The 20,369-nt window shown below is 32.1% G+C and overlaps 1 protein-coding gene across 1 annotated transcript; it reads left to right on the top strand.

Annotated features, from left to right (window-relative positions):
* Positions 1–969: 969 nt before the first annotated feature.
* Positions 970–12,675, top strand: LOC105736605 (uncharacterized). The gene is made up of 11 exons (XM_086913384.1): positions 970–1,459; positions 2,318–3,084; positions 3,252–4,404; positions 4,802–5,212; positions 5,666–6,001; positions 6,135–6,229; positions 6,785–7,004; positions 9,169–9,521; positions 9,996–10,505; positions 11,199–11,453; positions 12,213–12,675. The coding sequence occupies exons 1-11, from the start codon at positions 970–972 to the stop codon at positions 12,570–12,572; spliced, it is 4,950 nt and encodes a 1,649-aa protein (XP_086769510.1). The 3' UTR covers positions 12,573–12,675.
* Positions 12,676–20,369: the final 7,694 nt, after the last annotated feature.

Here is a 20,369-nt window from a genome sequence, read left to right as displayed (position 1 = left end):
TACAGCCTGACATACCGTGTAAATCAGCTTTAAATCAACCTGACGTGGACGAGAGGAGACCGAAAATGAAACCCGAACTGTCCAAAACCAGAACCCGTCATGTTCATACTGGCTAGCATCGAACCATATGTCACTAACACATTCTGCATTCTCTCCTCTCGAAAGTATGGAATCATATATTTATTTGGTATTTTATCTTCAATAATTCGATAATAAAATAAACGAAATTCGATTTCTTCTTTTATCCGATCGATTATGCGTATATTATATAATGAAAATTAACTAAATTTTAAGAATTTAAATTCAAACTAGATTCACCATCGCTCATCGTGTGACATTGATGAACTAACGTAAAGACGACTATCCAGATAGTCAAGCACAGTTTTCGACAAGTGACAAAGTATGATCGTCGATTGAACGATCATCTTTCACGTTGATTTATCACCTATATAAAATCAGTTTCTAATGAAACACGCACACTCACTTGCCAATTATAATAATTCATTCTCTTCTAAATGAAATCCTTATAGAACAATCACGGTCAATCATTATCAATTTCAAGAATAGAGACGATAATTTAAATACCTTAATTATATCTTTATACGAATAACATTATTTTATATTGTCATTCGTGATTCTCTAAGCAATTTCGTTTTTTCTTTTTCTTTTTTTTACAATATATTTTTCATTATCATCTCTCGATTACACGCATAATCTGAAAAATTATTTTCGGCCATTACACCGATCGATAAATCGACATTCACTTTCGATAGGACGATGAAAATCGGAAAATCTTATCAATTCACTCTCTCGTCCATGGAATCCTTACACATAGTGACAAACTTCACACTTGTCGCCACAAAATCTGCAATCACTTGTTCAACAATCGATAAATCGCGTATACAAAGGCAACAACAAATCGATCAACTTTATAGGTTACGAGTTTGATGTCACAAATATTCGTGCGCGATGCGAAAGAGAAAGAAACCTGTGAAATCTGTGGAATCTCCCAAGTTGAAACAAGTCGTCAACGAGGACAGTTGGCTCAAACCTTTGGAGGCGATCGCGATCAACGACGACGAGTGGTGGTGCATGGTGATCATGATGGTCGAGACGATCACCGACCACGCGAGATGCGTGTCGTTCTTCAACTTAGCCGCCGAAGAGGGTAGGCGGAAAGCCATTTATCCTTTGACGTGTCAGAAAATGCTGGCCAGCGTGAAAGCGTTGTCGAAGCAGAGCCTGGATAAAATTCCAACGATTCAGGGGGTTTGTCATTACGCGAACAAGACTCTGGAGGCCGAAAACGAAACGCTGCCTACCTGGCTGATGGCATGGGTCATCAAGTACTTGATATATCGGGCCAGGGAGGAGAACATCGGCATAGTGAAAAGACTAATCAACCTGGAGCGCGAGATAGACGAGGAATATTGGATTATGCAGACAGTTGAGGACTGGGGTAGGCGAATCGGTGAATGTATCGATTTTAACCACTTCGCGTACAGAATGGTGTCGCTAATGTCTATGGGAAAGTAATTAGGAAGCGAGGAAATGGTACGTGGGTCGATACTAATTATGCCAATAAGAGCAAAATACGAGTGGGAAAATAATTTTTTAAATGAAACAGTTTCGGTGAAAATATTAGCGCGATTTATTTCATTAAGTCATAAGCCGTGTTTCAAACTTACGTCGGATGGAACAAGTTTTAATTCGATTTACGGTTTTTTGTTGTATTAAAATCTTTTGATGCTTGTTTTGATTTCTAGAATCAAATATGTCTCGCTCAAACGTATCAACATCCTATATCGAATCGATGAAAAAGAAAGCACATGTTATTACGAGCATTGAGCAGTTTCGATAGTTTGTATTATAAACGTCTACATATTTTTTCCTTTATTTCTAATCGAATGAAAAAATGAATCTCCCTAATGATACTCATTTGTGATATTCCAGTTCTCTTGAGCACGTTAAAAATAAGAGGTTTTTTTTTTTTTACATATGTTAAAGATAATAAAAAGTTTGGAAAATTTCCTTTGATTCTTTCTGTCAAATTTAAAAATCTATAAAAATCGAGTAAAATACTTTCAAAGATATTTTCTAGATATAATTATAAAGGATTATATCCAATTTTCAATCCAATTATGGACACAAATAATTATTATTATTTCGTAACACAACGAAAGAGAACGAAAAATTAATTTTCCACGCCGAAAGAACACGGTCCAAATTAAATAATTTGAAAGCGAGAAAATAATTGATTAAACCTTCCAATTTACGATTGCTCGCTCGTTACGTATGTCGATCATCGTCTCGACAGGGCCACATTCAAAGAAGTTCAGTTTGGATCACTTTGAGAAGAAGGCTAACACAAAATTGCGAAAACGCAACGAGGAATGGCGGGATGCCGTTTACATCGATGATGCGCCAATCGACGGACCTAACCTCTACATAATCCTCACGGGTTTCCACGATCCAGATCTACCTGGACAATTGAAAAGCATTGGCGTGCCAATATGTTGCATACTGCAGATCAAACGGCCCACCGAAGAATTGAATCCCAACATAGAGGAAGAAATAATGGACATCGATTCCGAAAGCAAGAAATTAGTCTTTTTCGGAAAGTATACCGTGACTAAGAGCAAATTGTACAACTTTTGGACAACAATAGAGAAACGATTGCGCGAAGGCGAATTGTATCCAGAATATCACGACATTGGATTCCTCATATTCTGCCCACCGCGATATCCAAAAACCTTGGATAGGAAAGAATACGAGGCTAACAAGAAAGACATATACAACAGAGTATCGTACATTCTGTACGATTTTTACGATCTTTACAGGCAACATGGTAAATATTTGAAAAGTATGAAGATAGAAACGAGTATCTTTGATAAGAGAATCGAGAAACCGGATCTGAAAGTTTACGAATCCTTTATGAAAGCGTTCGACAACACATTTCTTCCGGAATGTGTTTTACTTCCGTTGATAATGGTTGCAATGTTAATGCAAGTTGAAGAAAATGAAAATAAAATGAAACAGACCGTTAAGGATATAAGCGATACAAACGATATAAAGATCAAGGAAGTAAGATAATCCTTCTCATTCCTGACTTCACTTCGAGTTCCTAGATTTATATAATCCAATTGTATTAATTCGAATATATTTTTAAGTTAAATTATCCACTTAATTCCCCTATTTATTATATCTAAAATTATTATTAAACCGAAATAATATTATTTTACACCGCACAGGAATACACGGAGAAAGATGTGACAACTGAGATAACTAGGGAATATCTGATATCGTACATCGAAGAAAAGTTGAAGACCCTCAACCTTAAATACGGCCTCGATGACGAAGAGTATGACAAAAATCAAACCGATTACAGCGTAATCGACATTGATCTAATCCTTCACGGAAATAAGATCCTCGAGACCATTGTCGATATCTCCGCGATTCCTTTCTTGCTGAAACCGACAGACTTAATCGACAATATTATACCCATATTACGGCATCCGGTTGTAACGAGTGTCCACGAGAACAACAAGATCACCGAGAAAAAATTGAACATTTATTCTCGTCACATGGAAAATCTTCGATATTGCTTCGACTTTTCGATAAACAAGGAGAAAATCAAGCATTACTTGCACATATTGATGTTCGACAAAATATTGTTCGATTCAAAGGTTAAAACAAATAAGGTTAAAATTTTGGAAAGAACGAAGAAGGAGGATCCGATGTACGCGCAAGATCCGATGGAACGTTGTAAATCTTTACCAAGCCTGTACTCAGAATCCATGTGCAAAGTTTACTTTCTCAGCGATTACGGGAACATCGATTACGGGAAATTGTTCCCACAAATCGTCGAATGCTCGCCCCTGTTCGACCTGGTGGATCCTCGGGAATTGTTGGTCCCTGGTTACTTGGAGGAGAACGTGTTCGCCACAAGACCGGTTAACAACTATCGTCTCGAAGACTTCAACGACGTCGAGCTATTACCGGAAGTGATTTTTCTTCAGCTTGTTTACCAGTGTCTACTCGCTTTCGATCACATAGAATTTCAATACTTTGAACCCACGGACTCTCTGTTACTCTACTTCCATAACAAATGGAGGATCAATGATGTGAGCGAGGAGGAAAGAATTTCCAGCATCCGTACTCCGTTACGATTCGGTGATTTCTGCAAATACGTGGTGCCCGAGGAGCAGCAATGGCTGCGCCAAGAAGAGGAAGAGAACAGATTGGAAACTACCAGGGAGATGGAGAGATTGATGACGAAGAGCGCGAAGATATACGACGAGACCTTGTCCTTCCACGATGAGGATTTCATTCTACCTGGGACGTTGAAAGCGAAATATGACATCTACGGTGATCTTAATAAGCAGAAAACCAATAGAGATTTAAGTGAGTTTCGGATAGTAAATTGCCAGATTGCACGCGGTTAAATTGTTAAATTGAATCGGTAATGGGAATACACGAATAACAAATTTTCATTTCATTTTGATTCTCTCATTTCGTATTTTAAATGCAATTATGAAAAATTTATTTCTTGAAATCGATGCGATTGAAAAAGCAGGATCACTAGGATTCCTAAATTATCTTCAATTTAAATTTTCGTTAAATTCCTTCAAAATATTAAAACAATTTAATTGAACAATAAAAATAAAACAAATTTGAACGATTTAACGCTAAAAAGAATTAATTACAAAAAAAATTCAGTTGGAAGCCAGTTATCCTGCTCGAGATTTTGAAGATTAGACACATCGTACGAAAAATTCACAACCGTCTTTCATAAATATAGTGTCCTATTCCTCTACTACAAAGAGTGGAAGAAGGGAGTCGAAGAAAGAGAAAAAGAAAAACGATAAATTGTCCAGTCGAAGAAGTTTAAAGTCAAACGACGAACAATGGACTTCGATACAAGATATTGAAAGGGAAAATCGTTATGACTTTATAGGCTATGCTCTTTCAGAATTACGTATGCAAGTATCGAATCAGAAAAAGACATTTTTTTCGGCCGATGATACTTTGGTACAAGTCGATCTAGAGAATTGGCTGTACAAGAGCAAACGTTTGTACATTACTGTTACTTTGAATGGATACACTTTACGATTATCCCGTAGAATCGACATTCAGGAAATGACCGAGGTATTTCACTTAACGAGTCGATTAGGAATCGTTCTTACGTTTCAAATGCTACTAAATTTCCCAGGTAAGAATCTCATCGTAATATATTTATCGTAGCGATTATAATATTATACATGATTAAATATAATTAAAATATGCCAACATATATTAAATTATACATATATATATATATGTAGGAAAACATGTGCATGATATGAACAAAGTGACTATCAAATATGCATGAAATATGCATGATCGATATAAGTGTTTATAAACTCGTACAAAAGTTAGAAGTGATATAGTTCGGTATCGTGTTGATTTGAAAAGTTAAGCTAAATTAAACAACTTTCGAATCAATGTATTTTTCTAAATTGATTCAAAATTGTTATATTTTATTTCTATCTTATATCGAAAAATATAAAAAAACAGTGATGACACAAAACATATATAAAAATAATATAAAATTAGATTTACATACTTTTTTACATTTAATTTTCTCCTATATTAATCATTTGGTATCGTGATACTATTACTTTAGATGTAACAAAGAATCCTAATTCCGATTGGCAAGATACAAGGTTCAAATACAGAATCTCGACACCCGCCGGTTTATTCGTAGAACCGGTAATTGTTGATTGGCCGGATAACCCGTATTATATCAAGCAATCGTATTTGCAAAACGGATACATTGACAACAAAAACAATCGTGAAATCTGTAGAAAATTTTTGAGAAATGGAACTATTTTAAAGTATCTAGATGATGGAAGAATAATTATTTTTCGTTCTAACGGGATAATCGTAACTTGTATATCTTTTGAGAAAATTGACATCACTCAACATGACTATGATCAAATCAACTTGAGAAACGATATAGGTATTTGCAAAAATATTAGATTGAAGACGAGAAATAATATTGAAACAAATAATTATTGATATTAGCTCGTTAAAAATATATTTAAAATTAAATTATATTGTTAAGGATTTCATTTAATATTTCATTTTTAAAGATATCAAATCAAAAGAGCTCAAGAATCCAAAAATTAAGAAGAAAATAGCAAAGTTTCGTTCGACGGAGGAAGAATTAGAAGAACAGAAAATAACGGTGAGTGAAATAGTTATTAAATTTTAAAAGAATGATTTGATCTATTAAGACAAGTTCTTGGAAAACATTGAATTCATTGGCACTCGTTAATATTATAAATGTTACCGAATTAAGATATAATTACAAATAAAAGAGCAAAAAATAATAAAAATGTTGATTTTCGTATTGAAAATTAAATAAAAAAGATATAATTTTATACTAAGATCTATAATTATGCATATCTTATATACCTTTTTTTAGAGAAACACTGATACTCTATTTAATATATTTAATCTTTTATCTTAAAAACGAAAACAAACCTTTAAAATTATAAAGTATTTTATAAATATCTAAAGAAAAAAAAAAACTTTCATTTCAAAAATGAATCCGCCTTCAGGACAGCTAATATCAAACTATATCCATTTTTCTCCACTTGTAAAATTGAAACGAAAAAGAAAAAAATCTTAAAATTATGATACTATGATATACTGTAATACATAAATATTTAAAAACAAGATATTAAAAAAACACTGATGAACGTTTTCGTTTTCGATTCAAAGCACGACATGCCTTCAGGAGCCTGAGGTGTTAAAGCAGATCAAAGTGTCACGATACACAGTCCTGAATTACGATGGCGAACAGTACGAGGTGTGCAACGACTTGGTCGTAAGTGACCAGCATCGATTACTAGTGAGATCGGCATCGGACTACGAGGTCAACGAGAAATTCACGCGTCGCGCTGATGGTACCAACATGTTGCTGAATTCCAATGGAGAATTGATTGTCAGATTTCCAGGTATGTTTCAGCATGCTTGCCACTTTGCGGAACGGATTCCAATTTCTGCACCCTATTATACGATTTCAATGAGATCGGAATTTATAAGCCACGTAGAAATTCAATGCTCGATGAACAAAGGTTACTTTATAATCTTATTATCTTTAATCTTTTGTAACGATATACAATGATTAGAAAATATATTTTTCAATGAAGCGCACTTTTATCATGTTTTATATTTTATTTCCTAATTTTTATTATTTATGTGAAGATATTATTAAATGACACGAAATATAATGAATTTAAACATATTAATCGTTAAATAATTATTTGTTAAATACCGTAATAATAATGGAACATCTCTAGACGAAATATTTGTCAATTCATTTTTTCAACGAACTTTATTTAATTTAGTATCGATACTAGCCAATTTATATACAGCTTTTTATCCCTGACTATTAAAGTAGAATCGTTTGAAATTTGTAATATTTCTTGTTCTTTTTAATAAAAATTGGAAATAAATAATTAATATAACGAGTATATTGATATACAGCCAGACGATATGCTACAATTAACGAGCAGTAGATCGAAGTAAGAATAATTTGCTAAGTTTCTCGAGTTTTACTTACAATTAGACGAAATTGCTCTGAATTACGATCGGAGAACGATCATCAAACTAGCGAAAGTTCGTGACCTCTATTCTAAATTTCCCTTCCCTCGAGTGAGAAAAGAAAAAATAAAATTAAAAGCTAGTAGAATCATTACATGAAAGTGCAATCGACGCGCAAGTTCCTCAAACGTTTGTAGAAACTGCATTCAACCGAGCAAACAAAATACGGTGGAGATGAGGAAAGTTCAGATGAAAGTTTATGAACTTGGTTTTCGTATACGTTATACGAAAATACCTTGTATAATACAACTCGGCCTACGAACCGTTGCATGATTTTACAACAACTGGCTGTGAGATAAATATTTACCACTGTGAAGTTTGATAACGCTAAATCATCGTGACGCGTTTAACAAAATTATATGTATCTATGTAAAATGGATCGATATCAAAAAAAAAAAAAAAAAAAGAATTTATTTGTTATCAAATAGAAAATATAGAAAATATAGAAAAAGAATATTAAATTTTCAATAATCCATATCGATATTTATTCATAAAATTTTCATCATTTTGATATTTTTACTTGTGAGAAAAACAATTAATTTTAAACTGTACGAATTAAAATTATATTCCTATAGTTTAAAGAGTGTAAAGAGCTTATGTATTTTTCCATAACGAATATTTTGATATATGAAAAATATATATTAGTATGTTTTATCGATACTCATGAAAGTATTCAGTTTGTTTTATTTATAAGCGATTCATGGAAAGATATAAAACCCAGGAAAAATTTTATCGGTGGCAAAACTGGTTTCAGATAAACGTGACTTGCAGCTATACAAGACTTGAAATATTTGGATGTACATATCTTGACTTTTCAGTTTATGAAGTTTATGAATAAATACATAAACTCTTTAATAATATAAAGCTATCATTTTATTGTCATCTTCTTTCATTTCTATTCATTTCTTTCCTCGATGACAAACTTTTTCCTCATCGACATTTTTTTAACTATTAATTATAATCACGTTATTAACAGAATTAACAATTATAATTTCATAATTGAATTAATGAAATTTTTTCGATTGAAACATCAATCAAGGTGAAGTTTTAGACACGTTCACAAATGGATCCAAGAATATACTATGCAAACTTCTTTTCCTAATCTTTCGAATTTATTCTCAGCCGCGTTTATATATATATATAGAGAAAGAGAGATATATATATAGAGAGAGAGAGAGAGAGAGAGAGAGAGAGAGAGAGAGAGAAACGAAGCTCTCAATATTTTCTATTAAAAAAAAATTTTGAACACCATTGGAAATCTTATTTGAATTTCACACAAATGAAATCTCCTTTTTAAAAAATTGTTTAAATTGTTCTTTTATAAAAATTGTCTATATAAACAGAAAAATTAATTAAGAATATTCCGAGAGATTAGAGGAGATATCTAGTATTAAGAAGAAATCTCTACGTACAATTTTATTATAAAAATTATTTTAATTTTAAAAGTTTTATAGAAGATTTTTATTGACATCTACGTCAGAGATCTACGTGTAATACGATGTTTCTACATTTCAGATGGTACGTGTATCACGACCAGTTATATCATAGAAAAGGAACCAGTGACGTGTGAATGGACAGAGGAAGAAATTCAACAATACGTATCGGGCAAAGAAAAGGAAGAAGACGGTGAGAATTCCGTTTTCATAAACAGAAACATAAATTACAAGAAAAAAATAAACGAGTTATTGACCGACAACACCTTCGTCTCCATTCTATTGAAGTATCGGATGGAACACAAGAACTATGCTACGGTGTGCTATGACCAGTCAGCATATAACTGCACTTTATCAATGCCCGACGATCTCCGAATCAGAATATCGAAGGAAGGTCATTACGAAGTTTCAATGGCGGATGGAGTTAATCTAAATGTAATCAAAACGAGTTAGATGAGATTCGTTCGAAAGCGAATATTTAACGTAAAACTCAACCAAAGTTTAGATGTATATATACACATACTCATATGTATACGTTAAGACATAGATTGACAACTTTTTTCAGAAATTACGATTTTTAAATTTATTTTCGAATCAATTTGAAAGTAAAACTTTTCAGAATTGTTTTTGAGAATACTTTCACGAGTAGATACAACGAAAATAATTGCCGAGACTGCTAATCCATTTGAGAAATTCTCCAGAGTTAGATCGAAGAATATTTTATTTGCAAGACTTGAAAATGAAAGATATTCATTTGTAAAAAAAAAAATAAAACAAAAAAAAAATATTCTCGAAAACAATCATCGAAAGTTTTAAAATTAATTTTCAACTCTGTTGCTCTTAAAAAAAAAATCAATCTTTTAAATCAACGATTGAAAGTTTAATCTACGAATATCCTTTTTTCGATAGATCACTGAAGACAAAGTATTGTTCAAGGGGAACATGTGCAACATATGCGGCAATCAGTCAACATCCACGTATTATTTCTTCCCTTTCACGATATCAAACATCCTATTCACCACCACTGACGTCTTTGGCAACGTATTCGAAGTGAAAAATGACGGGAATACGAATCATTATCGAAACTTTGAAATTTTGAAATATCAAAAACAATGCGTCGATAATTTAAGCGAAGAATCTTACGAAGAAGGGTTCGAGGAAGAAATGCTTGAACCTTTTTGCAATCACGAGACGCTCAGCATCAAGAGAAACGGTCTTACCTACAGGATATTCGCGATGAATCGAGATTTCACGGGTTACGAGTACATTCATCGTCTCGTTAGGAATCAAGTAGAGTTGACGGCGATGATCGATAAAGATACGAGTATAATTTCGTATCCAAATCCATATCAACCGGTACTTCATCGCCTTGTCATGTTTTACCCTGTGAGCCCAACAAAGATTACACTGGAATTTCCGGTTAGATTAATCGCCTCTATTAATTTTGATATTGGATATTTTAACGAAATGATATAATTTGCCGAGTAATTGCAGAATGAATTGTATTTATGTATTAACTCTGTATTTATATTTATATACCTATATTCTGTATCTATAGATTCTTACTTAATTCTAGCAACGTAGATAAAACAAAGAAGATGGAGCATAATAGAGCTTCGTTTGTTCTTGGCTCTTGCTTGAAGACGAGAAAATAATTGAGAATCGTTTATTCTCTCATTATCTGCATTCATTCTGCAAACTTTGAAATCAGAATATTTTCGTATTTCGTGAATCATGAATTCTAGTTTCAACATATAATATAGAAAATGAATCTGATATCCGATCACATTAATAATTTTGATAGATCCCGTTTAAAAATAAAAAATAAAAATCATAATGAAAGAAAGAAATTTTGATTCTCTACATACTTTTAATTAAATTTCCCGACTGAAATACAAAGATACTTGATTTTTCATTATTTTGTATTACCTGTTATACGCGATAAAAAAAGTCTCAAAATATTTTACTAGATATTCGTGCTTCCATAGAGAATAGTAAGAATAGTAATTATGAAATATAAAATATACTTTCATAATGAAATTTGTAATATTGTCGAAATTAACTTATTTATAAAATAATAATCTCTTTCGATATTTATTGAATCTCAACTAGGATTTTCACGTGAAGCAAAGGAACTTCGATAGAAGAGAAATATTACGAAGCACTTATTCAATACCGTATGATTGGCTGTTTCCATTTGGAAGGAATGATAATGGTATTTGGAAAAATACGCACGATTTGCCTCTAATGAATCATGCCAAAATTTTGCCGAATCTATTGTATATTCGTATTCTGCATGACTTCAAGGAACCAACTGGAAATGCGGTGATCGATATCCAAAGAGCCCTTGGACGCTATTGGATGTCCGTTAGTGAATTAATGTCCTTTTTACGAAGCTACCACTGCCAGATGTTCCAATTAAATTTATCGGGCCGGTCACGTTTTCTTTTGCATATTATGCAAAGTTTATCAGGGTTTATGCCGTTAAAATTATTCGGTTAGATAACGTTACACGGTCAAAATGCTTCCCTTCCAGGGAATTTAACTGATTGAAACGTCACGAAAATAATTACAAATGCGGATAAAGATAGGAAGTAGATTTGAATAAATTTTCTTTCAAATGAAGATAAAAATTAAAAATTTTAAATGATGAATTACGCGTATAATTATTCGTATAAATATGTGAAATGTTTTGTACATTTTGCGATACGTATTTGATAATTTAACTAATATTTCACCCTTTTTCTTTAATTTTAAATTTGTGTATATAATAAGTTCATAAATACTTGACCACTGTCGAGAATCTAAATCAAAAGATTTGTCGTAATTCAACTACAAAAATTTTTATTTCTCCTTTTTAACTTTTTAGTGAAAAATCCTTACCTGATTATATATAATAATATATATTAATTATTATATATAATCAGATAAGCAAATAACAAAAGATATCCTATATTTCTAAATTGAATAATTATCAATTTATATTATTCACATGTGCAGATATTAAAATATATTACATTTTAAAAATTGAAACAATAAATTAAACACTTACACAAAATTTACATAAAATAATAATGGTCGAACATCAATGACGATATGTATTAATCTCAGAAATTTTATTCTCAGTTGATTCGTGATTCCGATTTCCATCCACCTCTCATGGATCAAGAACCAATCTCGAAAATGAAGCCAGTGTACAATTATCTCGAGGAAAATCTGCACGAATTATCATTGGGTAAGAAAAAGAAGATCAACATGGAAATATATGAATTCGGGTTAGAGAGAGAATGGATATCAAAGCCGAAGATTAAACGAAAATCGATAAAGTATGACGAATTCATCAAGTACAAGTTGATGAAGAAAGAGGAGCTCAAATGGTACAAACGTTGCATGAAGGAGAAATTTATTCTACCTTATTTTGAGAATATTACTGGCACGTGTTTTCTCTGGATAAAGGATTGTATGGAATACGCGTTACACAATTAAACGAATTTCGATTCCTCGACTTCGATCAGATCGTGACGAAGTTTGTAATTAAATTTGGATTAACTTGTTGTTGGTCGACACCGTGCTTTCTGCGAAATTTTTCCCGGGATTAAATCAATTTGGTCATAGAGCTTTCGTGCCGAGACCACGACTACTCGTGGACAAAAGTTCAAGGAACGAGATAAACTCGCGCGGAACTACGGCTAATAAACAACTTCCGGTGGAAATTAACTGAACGCGATTATCTCAACGAGCAAATAGCGACGAGATGTTGGAAGAAAAGGATAATAGAGGGCGGTCGACGTCGTTTGTATTCAGAAAGAGGGAAGGTTAGATAATTATGAACTGATTGTAAATTAAAATCGTAATTACATCTTTGATATATCATTTGATCTTTGGTCTTTTGTATTAATAATTCCGATGGTAATATCTTCCCATATAAACGGAAAATTTATGATTATTTGATACACTTAATTCGCGTTAGAAACGTTTAAACGAACCGCAAAATCCTATCATCCTAACAATTGTATTAATTGTAATCAATGTAATATTACACGTGAATAATAATAATAAACATTTTAACTATAATTGATATTATTTTCCATCACAATGAAAATACTTAAAGGTATCTTGTTTGAGTACGCGTCTGGCCATGATTGTCTTATTTTATCCGTTCACGATGAATCAAACAAATAGAATAATGCACTCAAAATATGTCGATTATCAATTACTCGAATTTTTGTTATTATTAGATATATATTTCTTCGTGTATAATAAATATCTATACTTAAAAATTCTTTAATTTCACGTTATTTTATAAATTTCGTTCTTCCTAACCGATTATTCAACAGAATTTATCTCCTAATTATAATTAATTCACGCGTTAGCCAGAGATAAAACGATTTTAATATAACATTTAGATCTTCAAAACGAAGGAATACATTTTCAGTAATCTTCGATTTCGAGAATCAAACGCAACACTAACCGAAGAAACGGGTATCCTTTATTCTCGCCAAGCTCCCCTCATTTGTAATCAGAACGCGAGCAACGGAAACAGAAGGAGCACACTGGAAACTTGGTTTCAACTTTCAAAGTGTCCGATGCACGTATCAGACCATCACGCGAGAATTTTCGATCAGCTCCTCCTGTTTACCAACCCACATCTACACCATTTATATAAAGCCAAACACCTCGACCCGAAATCTAGCATGTTGCCAGGCATTAAAATGAATAACTGACGCATCCCAATAATATCACTCCCGAAAACTCGATCCCTTGTATCGAGTTATGCTAATTGCCTCTCACGCTACACAACACAATCGAACATTCCCTGTTTATCGCACGACACGGGGCCAATATCATCATATCGAGGAATTCGTCGACACCAATCGAACACCAATTCAATCGTTAAAACATTCGTCTTTTAGCCTCCACTTTCGATAATGAATTTTCATTTCTATAAGAATATTAAAACTACGTGAATAAATTATGAAATTATCGTAAAACTCACTTCGATATATAAAGTTCTGAGTGATGAACGCTTATTGTTATTATGCGTGAAATAAAGTAAAATGAAAACCTGTCAAACGGAGAGACTTTGCATTTACATTGGCTGATAGCCTTGTAGAAGCATGGTTGGACGAACACGTTACAATAAGGTAACTTTATATTTTCAATATTGAAGAGTCTGAAGAACAAACGGCTCAAAGAGCGTCGAACAAACACAGAACTCACGCTTTCTATCCATCACAAAAACGCGGAATAACAAAATACGTATGCAACAAGACTATATGTACAGGTAGCATACACTGTTAATATTTTCCAAAAAAAATGCAAAAGCTGTAATTTTGTATTTTTTTAATTAATGACTAGTATAGTAACACTCTTAAATTTCGATATTTTGTTTGTATAAATAAAAGAAGTATAAAAAATATACATTTTTCCTAATCTCTGAATAAAACGATTGACTGATTAAACGATTTGCAATTAACGGTGGATGAGATGGGCGATGGTGTCGTGGCTTAAGATACCGGGGACATTTTCGTCTCGCATGCACGTTTTTAGCAGCTGGTGATTTCAGGACGCGTGGCAGGAATACGTGTGGAGTTAGAAAAGGGTGGCTTGGCATCGTAAAGGGGTAACAGCCGTCACAGTACCATATGCCTGGGACATTATTCGCGAAAGTAGAGAAGACTCGTAAAAGTACGGCACACGTTTTTATATTTTCTTCCGTTTCCTTCCCTTGGTCGCGTTACCATTCTGTTTTTCCCTTCGTTCACGCGTCTCTGTGGTGGATGGGGAAGGAACGAAAGAAAGAGAAATCTCTGCTTGCTTTCTAAAAAGAAAGTCTTCCTCTGCCCGTTCGTTTTTCCGTCGCTTCGAATCTTTTTCGAGGTGTTGATGATGTTTGTCGGGACTTTATGTAATTTCACCTTCTTTTTCTCGGTTGCAGCGACGTATTAAATGTCTCGTGAAATAAGGAACGCGATCGTGTAACCGACGTGGCATGTAATTTCAGACAGTGAAACGATGACTGCGTTGTTTTTATCGTGAAATTTCGCGACTATCTGACGTACAATTGGATGAAGAACGAAAGTGAGCATATTCATGAAAATTATGATGAACTTTCCTCCGTTTAAAATATCCTATTTTTCTTCCTTTATTTTTCAAGATCCGTTGCAATATAATATTCCAAGTTTCATTCACCTTTTACACTTCTCAACTCTTCGAGAGTTATTCCTTAGAGATATCGGTAATCGTGTTTCTATATTTTTTCGTGGAATAATATTTTACACGATAGGTTTGGTGAATTACTTTTTTTTTTTTTCATCTGACAGGTGAAATCACGCGAAATCGTTCAGAGACCGAGGGCCGACTCCGTATTTCCGGTTATCTCACACCCTCTTGAAGGATTTTGCTCACGTATTTTTAACCTATATCATTTCCCCGTCCAAAATGTCATATGATCTAACATGCAGCAAGAAAAGATCCACTCTCGTTATAAGTATTATAGTATTCCCCTATTGCATTTCGGTCTCGCTAGGATCCTATCATCACGATCTTTTTCACTTCCATCCACTCTCATCATCAACATTTCTATCTTTTTTCATTTTATCAAGGATGAATTGAAAAAATTACGAAAAATGATAAAATTTAAAAAAAAGCAAACAAGAAACTCGAAACTTGTATATATCACACGATGTTTTAATGTGTATTCGTATTAAATTATCTTCTGATACTTTGTTATATTTTTCTAATATTCAAGAAATTAATCAGATGCCAATTATCTTTTCGTACTAATTTTCTAGAAATTTTAATTTCACAATATACACGATAACAGAAAATATTCGCACTCATCTAGTTTTCCTACGAATCCTTTTAACGAAATTCTACAATTCTCAACTTATATAATATCAAATTTATAATCGCACGAAAATAGCGAAATATCAAATAAAAATATCGTTATGATATCACTCAAATATTATAATGTGCAGAAAGTTTTCGCAATCAGTCCCAGTTCCCTTTGTAACTCGATGTTCAATTGCTCGAAGTGTTCCACTTTATTCGAAGGGACTGTATCGAGAACAGACTCCGAGGTAATAGACCGGAAACAAGCCTAGTAATACGTAAAATAGGAAAGAGAGGCGGAATACAGATTTCCAAATATCGTTCGAATATATCGAGTCGTGGAGGCGGGGGAGCTTAGCCAGGGCTTGTATACGGACGTTTACGTATCACGTTATTGGACAAAAGTTGCACCATCGGTTTTAGACGCGACGCGATCTGATTTATCGGCCGGCACAGATTTTTCGGTACGAGAGGGAGAAACTACGAGACGGGCCATTTTTCTCAGGCTGCAGCTGGATAACGCGCGACTCACCCCTTCCTATCCACGTTCCACCCTTGTATCTTTCTTCTCGCTCTTTATTCTCGCTCTTCTATCGCGTTCTACATCTTCTCATCGCGCTTCTCTCGCGCTTCGTCTCTGTTCTCTCTCTCTCTCTCTCTCTCTCTCTCTCTCTCTCTCTGATAGCAAAATATATATAAACTATTAGGAGTGTATCTATACAGTCGATACTTTTGATAAAATTGGGAAGACTTAAACTATCTACACGTTGGATATATGTCGAATACTTGTAATTTTTTAATTTCTATTTTCATTTATATAAAATAATAAGAATTGAGGAATAATTATCTATTTTTATTTAAATATATATATATATATATTAAATATTCTTGAATGAAAATGAAGAGCTATTAAATTTGTATCTTTTGTAATCAGAATAACCAAATAAGTGAAATTCGCTAATATGAACAATTCCAAATTCTAGAGACTGTTCTGATACTCAAGTATAATTGTACACGAGTAATTCTTACGAAATTGCTTAATGTAAATACAACTTAATATAAATTTTGAACCACTATAAATATTGATATTAAACAAGAATAAATATATTTAAATAAAAGTAAATAATTATTTTTTTAATTTTATTATTTCACAAAAAATTAGTAATAGCACAAATGGAGTATCCGAATAAAATGAATTTGGATATTTTATCTCATAATTACTCATAGACTCAATACAACTAGGGATAGTTAACGTATTATGGAAGATATTGATGTTACAGATTATATACCTGGTTATACTGATTGCCAAAGGAGGGAGATTGATTCGTTTTATTCTGGATAATTGATATTCCCAATTCGTGATCAAACGTATCCCTTGGATCACTTTCATCCATATGCATGCAAACACGTATCAATCAATATCGTTGTGCAACGTTTTTACTACTTTTTCGTAAGAAATATTAATTTAATACTTTGAAATATTAAGGCCCATAAATTTGTTCAATTCTATAGTTTTTAAAATTCTGTAAAAACTACAATTTTGATAAAAAATTACGAATCAACAAAAAAAAATTTATTTCATATTTTTCTACACACTTCTATTTCTTCGTAAAAAATAATCTTACGTCAGTTTATAAATTATTTTCGATCGAATTTTATATAAATGTTCTCCATCTTTAAGGGATACCATGTATCAATAGCAAACGAACCGATCGTTCTTCCGTTTCAGTTTTGTTTGTGCACATTCTTTATGACGATCTATTTCCGATTGAATGGCAATACATTCTTCGCCGGATATAATATGGCTTTCGTTCCAAAAAGGAAAAAAAAAAAAAAAAAAAAAGAAATCAAAAAATAAATGGAAATAAATTCAGAAATGTTATTTTTAGTTATTTCTCTATCTCTTCTATATCTCTTTGATATTAGCTATATTGTACAAATTGCCTTTTAATTTCATTGAATTTAAAACAGAACGTTGCAAATTTTGTTTAATCTCGTTAAATTTAAAAATGAACGCCTATTTCCCTTTGCTTCCCTTTTGTATCACCGATCGTGGGAATGATAATTTTATCTCTTTCCACCCTTGTAATCCCTTAGTTTCTGTTATCTGTGTTTATCTATGTTTTATTTTGTTCGCAAATTACAAACGTAAAAACGAAGAATCACGTTGTTTACGACCAAGCCAAGAGCGCTTTGTATTCTTAACTCTTACGAGGCGAAATTAAAGAGAAAAATAAAAATCCTGAAAATTTTATCTTTAATTCTCGATCTTTTTATAATCATTCGTCCTAAATTTATTTCTCCCCTTTCTTACCTTGTATATTTCAATTTTACTAAAAACTTTATATTATTACGCCATGAAACAAAATACATTAATTCTTTCAAGAAATTTCTAAAATAAATAAATTCCAAATTATTGTCTATATTATTTCTTTCGAATTCTGAATCAGAGAAATTTCAAGAATATAGAATTTTTTTTAAATTCACGAACGAAACAGATATTTTCGGTGTTGTTCTGTTCAAAATCGAGGTTTAAAATGATTCTTGGTTTGTTTGTTTTCAGCGCACGTAATAAGCACGCGTTTCTAGCAGCGGACCAACCAGCAAGGATTTTCCAAAGACCAACTCTAGAAAGCTATGGCTCGACCGCAGGTGAATAAGGGATGAAGAGTCGTTTTAGGATTCCTCCTACAAAAGAGGAGAGCTGGTTTAGCGGCAAGCTTCACCTATACGAATTTGCATCGCGACCGCGACTCCGTCTGATTTTTAAATCATGTATTACTGAAATACAAGCCAGTCAAATCGTTCAATTCTTTTAATACAAGTAACATTAATTTTCTTTTTTGTCTTAATATAATTTTTCGTATTAATATTAAAAATTTTTCTCATCTCTGAATTTCTAAATGTTTCTTATAATATAATGAATATATAAAATTTGAATATACTAATATTTTAACATTTTAAGTAACATGTTAGTGTCCTAATATCCTATTATTTTAGTATCTTAGTATTCTATATTTTCTTTTAATATATTAATATCTTAGAGCAATATTTAAAAATATTAATTAATTAGCCTAAATTTGAATCTATCTTAAAATTCTTTTCTACTTTTGACGAAATATAAAAACTTGTAATTTTTAAAATGTATCTACGTAGCAATTGCACAGGTTAATAAATCACTGTTTGAAAAATCAACTTTTCGTGCGTCGAGTTGTAATGATTATTGAAAGTTTGATCACTGAAATGATTACTCTTCCATTGGTTAGAAAATAAATGTCATGTTGCACATTTTCTAGCACATTTCCATAGGTTCATAAAAGGTGTAATTACATTTAAAATTTCGTTACGGGAACGAGAAAATTTTATAGCTCTCCCGATTTCATCGAATACGATGAACAAGGGCGGAATTATTATCGCCGGAGCAAAAAGTTCATTATCAGTTTTCGATTCCGAGGTACGAAAATTCGATTAAAATTGACGGTAATTAAGAGAACCACGTGCACCTCGTGTAACGATATACTGTCGACCGGCTTATAATAGCGCTGAAAATAAAGTGGAAAATTTGAGGAATTAATCACGCGAACTCGAACTCGAACCTCGATAAAATTTAACTATAAATTTTTTTTTAATTTTTTCTGAAATTTCTCCCTTCAATTTATTCTATAAATATTGTGATGCTTTTTTAATTTAAAAATGAATATATTTCTAACGAAGAAATTTTTTTTAAATTTCCGATATGTAAAATGTAATATGTAATAAAGTAAATAGTAAAAAATTTAAGCTTCATAGACATCGTGGTTATCTTTTAATTTTATTTGAAGATATGTTGAAATATTAGGCCATCCATAAGTTCCAAAATCGTTTAAAAAAATAAAAATAAATAATTTCAGTACATAGGAAAATAACATAATAATATTAAATTCTTTTCCAAACAAATTTCTTGTGTTCCAATATATTAAAACACTCTGATTTATGATTTGCCATTTAAAAAATTTTGTGATAGAAATAATTGATAATTCGCAAAAATATAATTTTACTCATATTTACATCTATTTTGTTTTTTAATTTTTACTTATTAATATATTTTTTTATCAAAGTAAAAAGAAACTTTTTTGTGATTACTTAATGTAAAACTTGTTTTCAAAGTTATTTAATTTTTTCATTATAAATCATTTAATACAATCATTTAATTTTGTTTTCAAAACTTGCAAATAATTTTCTAGTTTTGAACTTTTAAGACGACTTATGGCATGGCCTATAATTCTTATATCTCTAATCGAAATCATTTTTAGAATAATACAGGAAATCGAAAAATACCATGACCGTAAAAATTGGGCAAGAATTCATCTTAACGAAAATCTCGAAATTCGGTAAGCTTCTCCAATTATCGACTTGTTACGTTCTTGTGCGAGGAAACGGCCGTTTTGTGCCTCGAACAGTTTAAACAAG

Source organism: Apis florea, unplaced genomic scaffold (genome assembly GCF_048593485.1).
Source record: "Apis florea isolate Af1SG1 unplaced genomic scaffold, ASM4859348v1 contig_3496_pilon, whole genome shotgun sequence".
Taxonomy (NCBI): domain Eukaryota; kingdom Metazoa; phylum Arthropoda; class Insecta; order Hymenoptera; family Apidae; genus Apis; species Apis florea.
This window is presented reverse-complemented; position numbering and strand designations above follow the sequence as displayed.

What these genes read in the sequence shown, in the direction of transcription:
- LOC105736605 (XM_086913384.1), top strand. Translation starts at nt 970, where the DNA reads ATGCGAAAGAGAAAGAAACCTGTGAAATCTGTGGAATCTCCCAAGTTG. An exon ending in AATGCTACTAAATTTCCCAG is followed by an intron (nt 5,213 to 5,665) that starts GTAAGAATCTCA and finishes CTATTACTTTAG; the next exon opens with ATGTAACAAAGAATCCTAAT. An exon ending in CAACTTGAGAAACGATATAG is followed by an intron (nt 6,002 to 6,134) that starts GTATTTGCAAAA and finishes TCATTTTTAAAG; the next exon opens with ATATCAAATCAAAAGAGCTC.